Here is a 10,209-nt window from a genome sequence, read left to right on the forward strand (position 1 = left end):
CAGCGATCTCCATGCTGCCATACTTAGGGGGTACTTTAAGGGCTTCATTATTCTGGACTTCTCAACAGCATTCAACATTGCTTCATTATCTAAACACTCTCTTCTCTTGACTTTCCTGATCCACACACCCTCGGTTTTTTCCTTCCTTCTCTGGCTATTTCTTCATCTCCTTTGTTGGCTTGTGCAAGTATTTGTTTTCATAAGTTCTATATAAATTCAAGGCTCCTCACTACTTTCAGTTTGTAGATTGTCATGGTAATGGCCCCCAATGATTCACACCTCCCACTGTCCATGCCCTATGTGTGGACTCTGGGCTTGGCCATGTGACTTGGCCTTTGTCAATGGGATATCAGCAAACATGACACAAGCAGAAGCGTGATGAGCTTGTGAATGGGGGCCTGCTCTCTTGGAACCTTGAAACAACCATGCTATGAAGCAGCTCAGGATGAAAGACCACGTTGGACCCAAATGCTGAATGCAGCCATGTGAGTGAGTCCCAGTGAGCCCAGCAGAATCACCCAGCCAATCCACAGACACATAAGAATGAATCATTGTTATTGTTTTTTAATATTTATTTATTTATTTATTTTTGGCTGTGTCAGGTCTTAGTTGTGGCACATGGGATCTTTCACTGCGGCACACGGGCTCTTTGTTATAGCGCATGGGCTTCTCTCTAGTTGTGCGTGGGCTCTGTAGTTGTGGAGCGCGGGCTCCAGAGCACGTGGGCTCTGTAGTTTGTGGCACGTGGGCTCTCTAGTTGTGGCGCATGGGCTCAGTAGTTGGGGTGCGCGGGCTTAATTGCTGCATGGCATGTGGGATCTTAGTTCCCCGACCAGGGATCGAACCCATCTCCCCTGCATTGGAAGGCGGATTCTTAACCACTGGACCACCAGTGACGTCTCTAAGTCATTGTTTTAAGCCACAAAATCTTGAGGTGATTTGTCATGCAGCAATAGATAACTGTCATCCTCAGCTACAGCAGAGACATGGCTAGCTTTAGTGGCTTTGTGCAAATCAGAAAAAAAAGTGAGTCATGACAATATGCCTCTACTGGGCAGACATACTTTTGTTCAAACGAAAGGTGCCCCTTCTTCCAGGATGCAGCCCTGTGCCAGGTGCACAGCATGGATTTGAGCCCACAGTCAGCTCCGTCACTGGGTGCCTCATGCACTACATAAGCTGCACACTGTGTGTGAACCTCCTGGGAGATTTCTTCACGATTCTCCCTTTTTTTTAAAAATTAATTTATTTTATTTATTTATTTTTGGCTGCGCTGGGTCTTCGTTGCTGTGCGCAGGCTTTCTCTAGTTGCAGCGAGCGGGGGCTACTCTTCGTTGCAGTGCACAGGCTTCTCATTGTGGTGGCTTCATCTTGTTGTAGAGCACAGGCTCTAGGCGCGTGGGCTTCGGTAGTTGTGGCATGTGGGCTCAGTAGTTGTGGCTCGCGGGCTCTAGAGCACAGGCTCAGTAATTGTAGCGCACGGGCTTAGTTGCTCCGCAGCATGTGGGATCTTCCTGCACCAGGGTTCGAACCTGTGTCCCCTGCGTTGGCAGGCGGATTCTTAACCACTGCGCTACTAGGCAAGTCCCACAATTCTCTCTTTACTTAGCATAGACCAGAAACTTGACTTCAGGACAGATTTAATTATTCCAGTTAGGGATAGAGAGACAGTACATAGAGTAGTGCTCTCAGCCTGCAGGATTCAGTAGAATACTGACTTTTATTAAGGAAAATAGACCAAATGTTGCTAATACGGTCACTGCATTTTTCAGGCAAGTCAGTTAGGCAAGCCCCTCCTTGAAAAAGGATGAACAGTTCTCAGAAAAAAAGGAGCCATCATTCCTCTGAACCACCCATGAACATGCCAGAGAAGAGGTAGATAGAGAGTTAGATTCTAGAAGAGGTAGCAGTGAGGAGCTAGGCTCTTATGCAGGTGGCGGTGCCCAGCAGAGATGGCACAATGAGCCCCAGGCCTCCCTGGTCCTAGGAGAATGCTCTGGACCAGAGGTCTGCGAGAAAAGGCTGGGCAACGCCATCACTCTTCACAGACCAACAGGCCTGCGTCAGGTTGGCCCTGGGCCTCCTGTTCCAGCTGCAAAGTGGATGCCTCCCTCTGGATTGTAGCGCACAGGGCCACAGCGCAACTGGGGCTCCTCTTCCTCATACCAGCGCTGTTCACTGAAGTCGGGAAAGAAGGCTGCGATCTCTCTACTGGCTGAAACCACAGAGTCTGTAAGGGGAGGTAAAAAAGAGAAGGGGTTCTCATAGGGAGTTTAGGATGGAGGCAAGAGGCAATCATAATCAGGTGCAGAAACAAGAGCCTATACTTCTCCTGCCCCTAAGTCCTGGGGCCGCATCTGCTGAGGTGGCCACAAAGGGCCAGAAACACAACTGGGAAGAAAGCTCACTGAGGGACCTGGCTCTCAACCCCACCATATGCCTGCCCACCAACCTCAAACCAGCTTCGCTTATTAAATACAGTGGACACAGGAGGCAGACTCACCTGAGCCATGGGTTGTATTACGGGTGTCAGTGAGGCCGAAACTCCCACGAATTGAATCTGGGGCCACGTGGCGTGCTCGAAACACTCTGGTGGGTCCCATCACTGTCCTCCAGAGCTGGATGGCATCCTTGTGGGCGAGGATGTAGGCTCGGATTGGCCCACTGTGAACAAATGGAGCACATGTCAGGAATCTGGCTATCGGGTCCAGGAGGGCATACCATGAGTAGAGCACAAATAAAGGCACACTGGACATCCTGAGAGTCTCCTTGCCTTTCTAGTTGAGTGCCAATACTGCTTCTAATAGAAGGTGATGGAAGGCCACTGCGGATGATCAAGAAAGGCCACAGGGGTCAGAAGAGTTGCTAGGTAGCATTCAACAATACTCTTCTACAGCTCCTGGAGCAGTTAACTACCATGGGACAAGTGGCCACAAGGTCAGTGTTGGCCCAAGCCCATGTTTCTTCAGACACTTGACACTGGTTACAAGTTTAAAGAGTGGCAAATAAAATTAACAAATCTATTTAGGTGGCAGGGGAAATAAGTCTCAGTGGATGAAGATGTTATAACCAAAATGAGAAATACCTGGCCATGAACTCCACCAGCCGCTGATAGAAAAAACGCCCTGCAAAGAGAGTACCTTCATCAAGACACTGGTGCCAAGAGAACTTTTTATACTTCTGACTCCCTATTTGGAATGATAAAAACTGTTTTAGAGAAAAGAACAAGGACCTTGGCGTATGACATACCTGGGTCTGAATCCAGGCTCTCCAACTTGCAACCTGTGTAGTTTTGGGTAAATCATTAACTTCCCTAATTTAGTTTTCTAATTTGTGTGCTGGGGACATAACAATACCTACTTCACGGGGTTGCTGGGGAATAAAAAGAAATCATGAGCCTTTGGACAATGTCTGACAGAGTAAATTGGTAACTAGTGATAGTATCAGGACATAAAACTAAGTTACTTGTTGGGACCATGACGTAGAACCCTTCTAGAAAACATTTTAAAAATACTGATAATCATGAAAAGTTTGTGTATAAACCAAGATTTTAGAAGACTGGCTGCAATTTTACGGTTCGCAGGTCAGAGAGAGCCTGACATTGTGTGGCCAGGTAAAATCTCTCTTGTGATAGAGAAGCCTCCTACTCAAGAGGACTGTTGGTCCTACCTTCATGCTCTTGGTAAAACTTCTGGCAATCTTCCTTTCTCCACAGAAGTTCTCTCATTCGTACAATAAGGAACTTGTTGCTCAGAATCTGCTGATGAACTGCCTGGATAAACACCACCCCAAAGATAAAAGTCAGTCAGAGGGACCATTTGAGTGAATGGGAGACCCAGGCAGACCAAAAGAACCCTGAGGACCCTTCAGAGCCTAGGACTTGAGGGTCTTTCCCATTGGTGGGTCAGAAGAAAAGAGACGCCCTGTTGCTGTCTTGAAGATGGAGTGAGCCATGTGATGAGGAATGTGAGTGGACTCTAAAAATGGTAGGCCCCACCTGAAGGCCGGCAAGGACATGGGGGTCTATCTCAGTCCTATAACCACAGAAACCAAATTCTGCCAACCTGAATGAGTATCAAAGTGGATTCTTCCCCAGACCCTTTAGATAGGGCCCAGTCAGCCGATACCTGGAATTTGGCTTTGTGAAACTCTGAGAGAACTCAGCCCTCAGCCAAACCTACTGGACCTCTAAATTCTAGAACTGTGAGATAATGAGTGTTGTTTTAAGCTGCTAAGTTTGTGGTAGTTTGTTACACATTAGTAGAGAACTAATATACATACATTGTCTTGAGGTTTGGTTTTTATTATTGTATTGGATCCTTTCTTATTTTATATCTGTCCCAATTCTCCAGTAGATTTTTAATGTATATTTATTTTTGGCTGTGTTGGGTCTTCGTTTCTGTGTGAGGGCTTTCTCTAGTTGTGGCAAGCGGGGGCCACTCACTAATCGCGGCCTCTCTTGTTGCGGAGCACAGGCTCCAGACACGCAGGCTCAATAGTTGTGGCTCACGGGCCCAGTTGCTCCGCGGCATGTGGGATCTTCCCGGAGCAGGGCTCGAACCCGTATCCCGTGCACTGGCAGGCAGATTCTCAACCACTGCGCCACCAGGGAAGCCCTCCAGTAGATTTTTAATTTCCTTATGGTCAGAGTCATGGCTTCTAACTTTGCCTCCACACCATCTAGCACAGGACTGTGTTGTCAGTCTTCGCAAATGGCCCTATGGCACCTGAAACAAAAGCAATGCCTCCGACATACAGTAGAGGCTTAGGACTTGTTCTTACCTCCAGAATCAGTGGGTGAGCAACTGCATCAGGCTTGATCAGAGCCAGAGTAAGCTGGAGAGCCTGAGGGCTCCGTAATATCGAGGTCATCTCCCTCCTGCCATCAGAGTCAGATAAGAGACCCGTCAGTGCTGCACTCCCCACCCTTCCTATTCTGGAGCCGAGCAGTTTTGCAAGTCAACTAGGGCTCTCACTCCGACACTGATAAAGCACACGACAGTTACTTAGTATTTAATTTGCCCATTTGGGTTCATGGGGCTGAGGGAAGGGAGTGGTAGAGGGGCCATTCAGGTTGCCCAGTGGAGCACATAATCTGGTTAGTGCAACTGTAAACCTGCGAAAGAGTGACCCATTCAGAAGTTCAAGTTTAAACATGACCTGTCTCTGGCGATACTCCTGTCCCTTCCTTTCTTTTGTGTTTTACAGAGGATTTACAATTTACATTCCTAAAGAGCAGCCACAAGGGTACAATAACTGTTCCCACAGTGCCCTCCCATCAATTATAGAATTTGAAGATTGGATGGACAAGAATTGGGATCTTGCCAGGATACCCCCCAAAAAGTCTGCTGGATACATACCATTTCTTATCTAATCTTACAGATAAGTCAGGATCTATCACGCCCAAATCAAACCCTTTAATACACTCAGCTGTCCTCAATGGCAGGGTTTGCAGACATGCAACTCCAAGGTCAAAGACAAGTTGTAATCATTTTGTATCTGAAGCAGCTAAAACTGCCTGGCACAAAGGTGCTTAATCAATTTTATTGACTAAATGAACCTATACAGTCTTATTCTATTCATCTTCAGAGAAAAGAACAAGACACTATTTCTACTGTCTAATCATGATGGTGTAAGAGCTCAATAAATAATTGTGAAGATGATATAAAGAACATAAAAGTATTTTATAAACTGGACTAAGAAAACTTGAGATCTCTTCCAACTTTGAAATTCTATTTACATGTAAGAAATTGATCATCTCTGCAGGACTAAGGTCTCAAAGATTATCTGGTGGAACCCCTAAATTTGCCAACAAATACAGAGAAGGCTTCCATGAACACACAGGGACAGAGTCTGGACAACTGTCTCTTTATTCTTAGCCCGAAAGTAGCCTGACAATCACATTAAAAGCAGTGCTAGGGGGCTTCCCTGGTGGCGCAGTGGTTGAGAGTCCGCCTGCCGATGCAGGGGACACGGGTTCGTGCCCCAGTCCGGGAAGATCCCACATTCCGCGGAGCGGCTAGGCCCGTGAGCCATGGCCGCTGAGCCTGCGCGTCCCGAGCCTGTGCTCCGCAACGGGAGGGGCCACAACAGTGAGAGGCCCGCGTACCGCAAAGAAAAAAAAAAAAAAAAACAGTGCTAGGGTCTGGCCCAAACGGAGAAACTGTGCCAAGGTCTCTCCTATTCATGTCCCTTCTACAGCATTCAGCTTGATGCTCCACTCAATCCACAAAGCTAAGCACAGTCTAACCAGTACAAGATCAGCCAACCCAGTTTCCCTAACATCCCAGGTGGTGAGTAACCCAAAAGCGAGCAGAATCTTTGCCATATATCTAGGGAGCGACACCCTTGGCACCTCCCCTTCCTCACCCTCCATATCCATGATATCACTGAGTTCTGGCAATTTTACCTAGCCAGTGTATCTCAAATCCGTACAATTCTCTCCTTCTCAACTGCCACCACCACAGTCCAAGACATCATCAACCCCCTCTGGACTTCTGCAACAGCCTCTTCAGTGGTCTCCCAGTTTCTACTCTTGCTACCCTCTACAATCTGTTCTCCACATAGCAGCCACAGTGAACTAAAAATGCAAATCTAGTCATATCATTTCCCTCCTTAACCCTTCAAAGTGTACCCTGCTTTTATGATAAAACCCCAAAGCCTTATCATGTCCTACTAGGCTTTGCATGATCTTATCCCTGCATACCTCTCTAGCCTCATCTGGAACTCCACACTCCTTAAGTTGCTTTTGCTCCAGCCTCACGGGCCTTACAGCTCCAAGACATTCTGGCCTGACAGCCTTTGCCTGAGAAGTTTTCACAGTCCAGAAAGTGCTTCCTCTGGTTACCTCCTACTCACCCACTAGATCTTAGTTCACTTCCCCTGTTATACATTCTCATGGCTCCTTTCACGTTTTCTTTAGTTAGCTCTTCCCAACTAGAAGGTCAGCTCTATGAAAGCAGGGATCTGTTTCGCTCACCATCGTATCCTCTGTACTTATGCAGAGTGCCTAGCACATAGATGGTTCTCAACAGTATTTGTTGAATGAATCAATGAATGAATCTGATTCAGCTATTCCAAGACCAGAATGCTAGGGGCTATCCAGCGGAGGACATGGTTCCTTTCCTAATGCCAGCTAAGTTATGCCTGTCTTGGACCTTGGTTTACAACAAATGTTAACAGGTCGAGAAACTTGCTCAACATAAAAGTCACTCGATTAGAGAATTATAAATTTTAGAAATTGCCTGGGCGTTTGCCCCCACAACAGAGGCGCCTATTCTGCTTCCTGGAAGGCGCCAGCCATGCCTCTCATCCTCCCAAGCGTGTCGGAGACCTGCAACCCCTCAACTCGGCTTTCTGCTTCCAACACCTGAAGCCCCGCCCCCCAGACTCACAGCCTCAGCTCTAGACACCGCCCTCTTCCCCACCCTGCTCTTCCATTTCTCTGGGCCTGCAGCTGCGCGACCCAGGCCGCTTGTACCGAGGCCTAAGGCCACGCTAGATTCTGAGCTATTCGGAGCCCCAGTGTGGTGGAGTTCGGGTCCGAGTCACCTGATCCTCCCGCCGCGCAGGCCGGCCACCAGGCACTGCGATAGCTAGCCTTCGGTACAAGCGGGGTCCTTCAGGCATTCGGCCGGGCAGCCTGCCTCAGGGTCCTTGCCCGGTGAGGCGGAGTGCCCCCCAATCCAGGAGGCCCTGCAGCAGGAAGGCCCGCCTTCTGGTGGCCCTTGCGTCTCTCCCGCACTTGGCCCGGACTGGACGAGGAGAAGAAGCTATGCCGGGCGGTAGCTGTTCTTCCGAGCCTGGCTCGGGCGCCCCCAGGCGGAAGGGAGGGCCAGGCCTGTGGCCCTGCTCGGGGAGGTGGCTCAGAGAGGACAGGATGGGCGTTTCAAGGTGGCAGCCCGTCAGTGAACATGCGCGCCAGCGGGGCCGCCGGAGTGGGCCTGGCCCCACTCGATCTCTCTTTTATTCTCTGTCTGGGGTAGTGCCTGGCACATGGTTGGTGCCCAGTATTTGTCGGAGGGACGCGGGAGACAAAGAACTTGTGTGCGCTGAATCGCAAGTTCAGAGGCAGCCATTGAATCCTCTTGCACTGTTGGTGGGAATGTAAATTGATACATCCACTATGGAGAACAGCATGGAGGTTCCTTAAAAAACTCAAAATAGAACCACCATACGACCCAGCAATCCCACTACTGGGCATATACCCTGAGAAAACCATAATTCAAAAAGAGTCATGCACCAAAATGTTCATTGCAGCTCTGTTTACAATAGCCAGGACATGGAAGCAACCTAAGTGTCCATCAACAGGTGAACGGATAAAGAAGATGTGGCACATATATACAATGGAATATTACTCAACCATAAAAAGAAACAAAATTGAGTTATTTGTAGTGAGGTGGATGGACCTAGAGTCTGTCATATAGAGTGAAGTTAAGTCAGAAAGAGAAAAACAAATACTGTATGCTAACACATATATATATAGAATCCCCCCCCCCAAAAAAAATGGTCATGAAGAACCTAGGGGCAAGATGAGAATAAAGACGCAGACCTACTAGAAAATGGATTTGAGGATACGGGGAGGGGGAACGGTAAGCTGGGACAAAGTGAGAGAGTGGCATGGACATATATACACTACCAAACGTAAAATAGATAGCTAGTGGGAAGCAGCCGCATAGCACAGGGAGATCAGCTCGGTGCTTTGTGACCACCTAGAGGGGTGGGATAGGGAGGATGGGAGGGAGGGAGACGCAAGAGGGAAGAGGTATGGGGACATATGTATATGTATAACCGATTCACTTTGTTATAAAGCAGAAACTAACCATTGTAAAGCAAGTATACTCCAATAAAGATGTTTTAAAAAGTCTTTGAGCACAGAGGGATATGTGGATGCGAAGGAGCATAGCTAACATGGGGGTGGTGAGGGAGGATTCTTGGTTGGAAAGCAGGTGTACATAGAGCATGAGGGAAACTAGTCATAAGGCCCTTGAACATGTCGCTAAGGAATTTGGGGTAGGGTGTGGGGTGGGGTTACCATGGAGTCCACTGAAGGAGTCCAGGGTGAGGGGATGAGAACTGAGGGTATTCGTGGTGTGTTGTATAATGTATGGAGAGGGTGATGACAGTGGGTATGGAGAAGGGACAGTGTGGCAGGTTGAATAAGGGTGGTACTTTTTTTTTCTTGGAGAGAATCACTGAATTTGAGAAGAGTGAAAACAAACTATAAATGTCATCAATTAAAAAACATTTTTTAAAACTGATTTTGTGCCTGCATGTACATGTGTTGCACTCCTGGAATGTTGGAAGGAGGGTCTGTGGTTCTGGCAGCTTGTTTCCACAAGGTGTCTTTGGGAGAGTCCATTTCTTACCTGTCTGGCTGGTGAAGAAGGCACATGTCCATTGCTGCCTTCAGAGGATGAGAGTAAACTTACCAAGTCCCACTAACCCAACATTTAGTTTTAGCCTTTTTTCCCAAATGCACAGGGTCCAACTTTGTTTCCCACCTTGATCTTCATTTACATGCCTTTGGGCTATAGAGATTTTGCTGATTTTTAGGCCATGGCCATTAATTCACCTTTGTGTCTGTCTGTCTTACACACACTGTAGAAGGTTTTAGTTCCATATTTTATAGTTGCTTTGACCATCCTCAAGAGTAAGCCTATGTTATGAAAGTACGGGCAGATGTGATTTTAGGGGGAGACTCAATAAATAACACCCTTTTTCTAAACCGGGGCTCATAACTAACGGAAATAGAGGAACGGCAGGCAGGTGGAGACTAAATGTCAACTTTATACTGATGGAACTGTTGAAGAATATAACTTAGTGTGAGAACCTAATGCACCTGCCTTCTAACCGTGTGCTACCCAAGTTCAATACCTAGTCTCTTATAAGCCTCACTTAAAACAACAGCAACAACAAAATCTAAATAGTTGACAGGACCTATAAAATTATCACAGCATTCCCTCACATTCACAAAATTACTCCCCAGCCCCTAGCAGATATAGCAGGGAAAATTTTGTCCCTAGAAACCTGTCAAAAGATACTCAGTTATATCTGTGGGAAGGGGAATAAGCTGGAAAATTCTTGATTCAGTTTTGCTGGGACTGAAGTAATTCTATACTAGTTGTGACTCTGAACTTGTAAGTCTGAACTCAGTTGGGAGAATCACCCATTAAGAGGTTAATTATGACTTACGTTCATTCTATCCAG

General features: G+C 47.4%; 1 protein-coding gene across 3 annotated transcripts; it reads right to left on the reverse strand.

The window, feature by feature from the left end:
* Positions 1 to 1,701: 1,701 nt before the first annotated feature.
* NME6 (NME/NM23 nucleoside diphosphate kinase 6) lies at positions 1,702 to 8,182 on the reverse strand. 3 transcript variants are annotated; one of them, XM_029244353.1, is made up of 6 exons: positions 6,410 to 8,182; positions 4,783 to 4,879; positions 3,670 to 3,772; positions 3,086 to 3,125; positions 2,504 to 2,664; positions 1,702 to 2,230 (listed from the first exon to the last, which is right to left on the reverse strand). In XM_029244353.1, exons 2-6 carry the CDS (start codon positions 4,870 to 4,872, stop codon positions 2,064 to 2,066), a joined length of 561 nt encoding a protein of 186 aa, XP_029100186.1. In that variant the 5' UTR covers positions 4,873 to 4,879; positions 6,410 to 8,182; the 3' UTR covers positions 1,702 to 2,063. The 3 variants fall into 3 exon arrangements, with proteins under 3 accessions (XP_029100186.1, XP_029100184.1, XP_029100185.1); XM_029244351.1 differs by having other exon boundaries at positions 5,361 to 8,182; XM_029244352.1 differs by lacking the exon at positions 6,410 to 8,182 and having other exon boundaries at positions 4,783 to 5,342.
* Between the last annotated feature and the right edge of the window lie 2,027 nt (positions 8,183 to 10,209).

Source organism: Monodon monoceros, unplaced genomic scaffold, assembly GCF_005190385.1.
Source record: "Monodon monoceros isolate NGI ecotype Baffin Bay Population unplaced genomic scaffold, NGI_Narwhal_1 Super_Scaffold_3, whole genome shotgun sequence".
Classification (NCBI taxonomy): domain Eukaryota; kingdom Metazoa; phylum Chordata; class Mammalia; order Artiodactyla; family Monodontidae; genus Monodon; species Monodon monoceros.

Excerpts from the sequence above, each read along its gene's own strand:
- NME6 (XM_029244353.1), bottom strand. The coding sequence starts at position 4,872 with ATGACCTCGATATTACGGAGCCCTCAGGCTCTCCAGCTTACTCTGGCT. Across the intron at positions 2,665-3,085 it reads CTGGTGGAGTTCATGGCCAG|TGGGCCAATCCGAGCCTACA; the intron begins GTATTTCTCATT and ends ATTTGTTCACAG. Across the intron at positions 2,231-2,503 it reads TAATACAACCCATGGCTCAG|ACTCTGTGGTTTCAGCCAGT; the intron begins GTGAGTCTGCCT and ends CTCCCCTTACAG.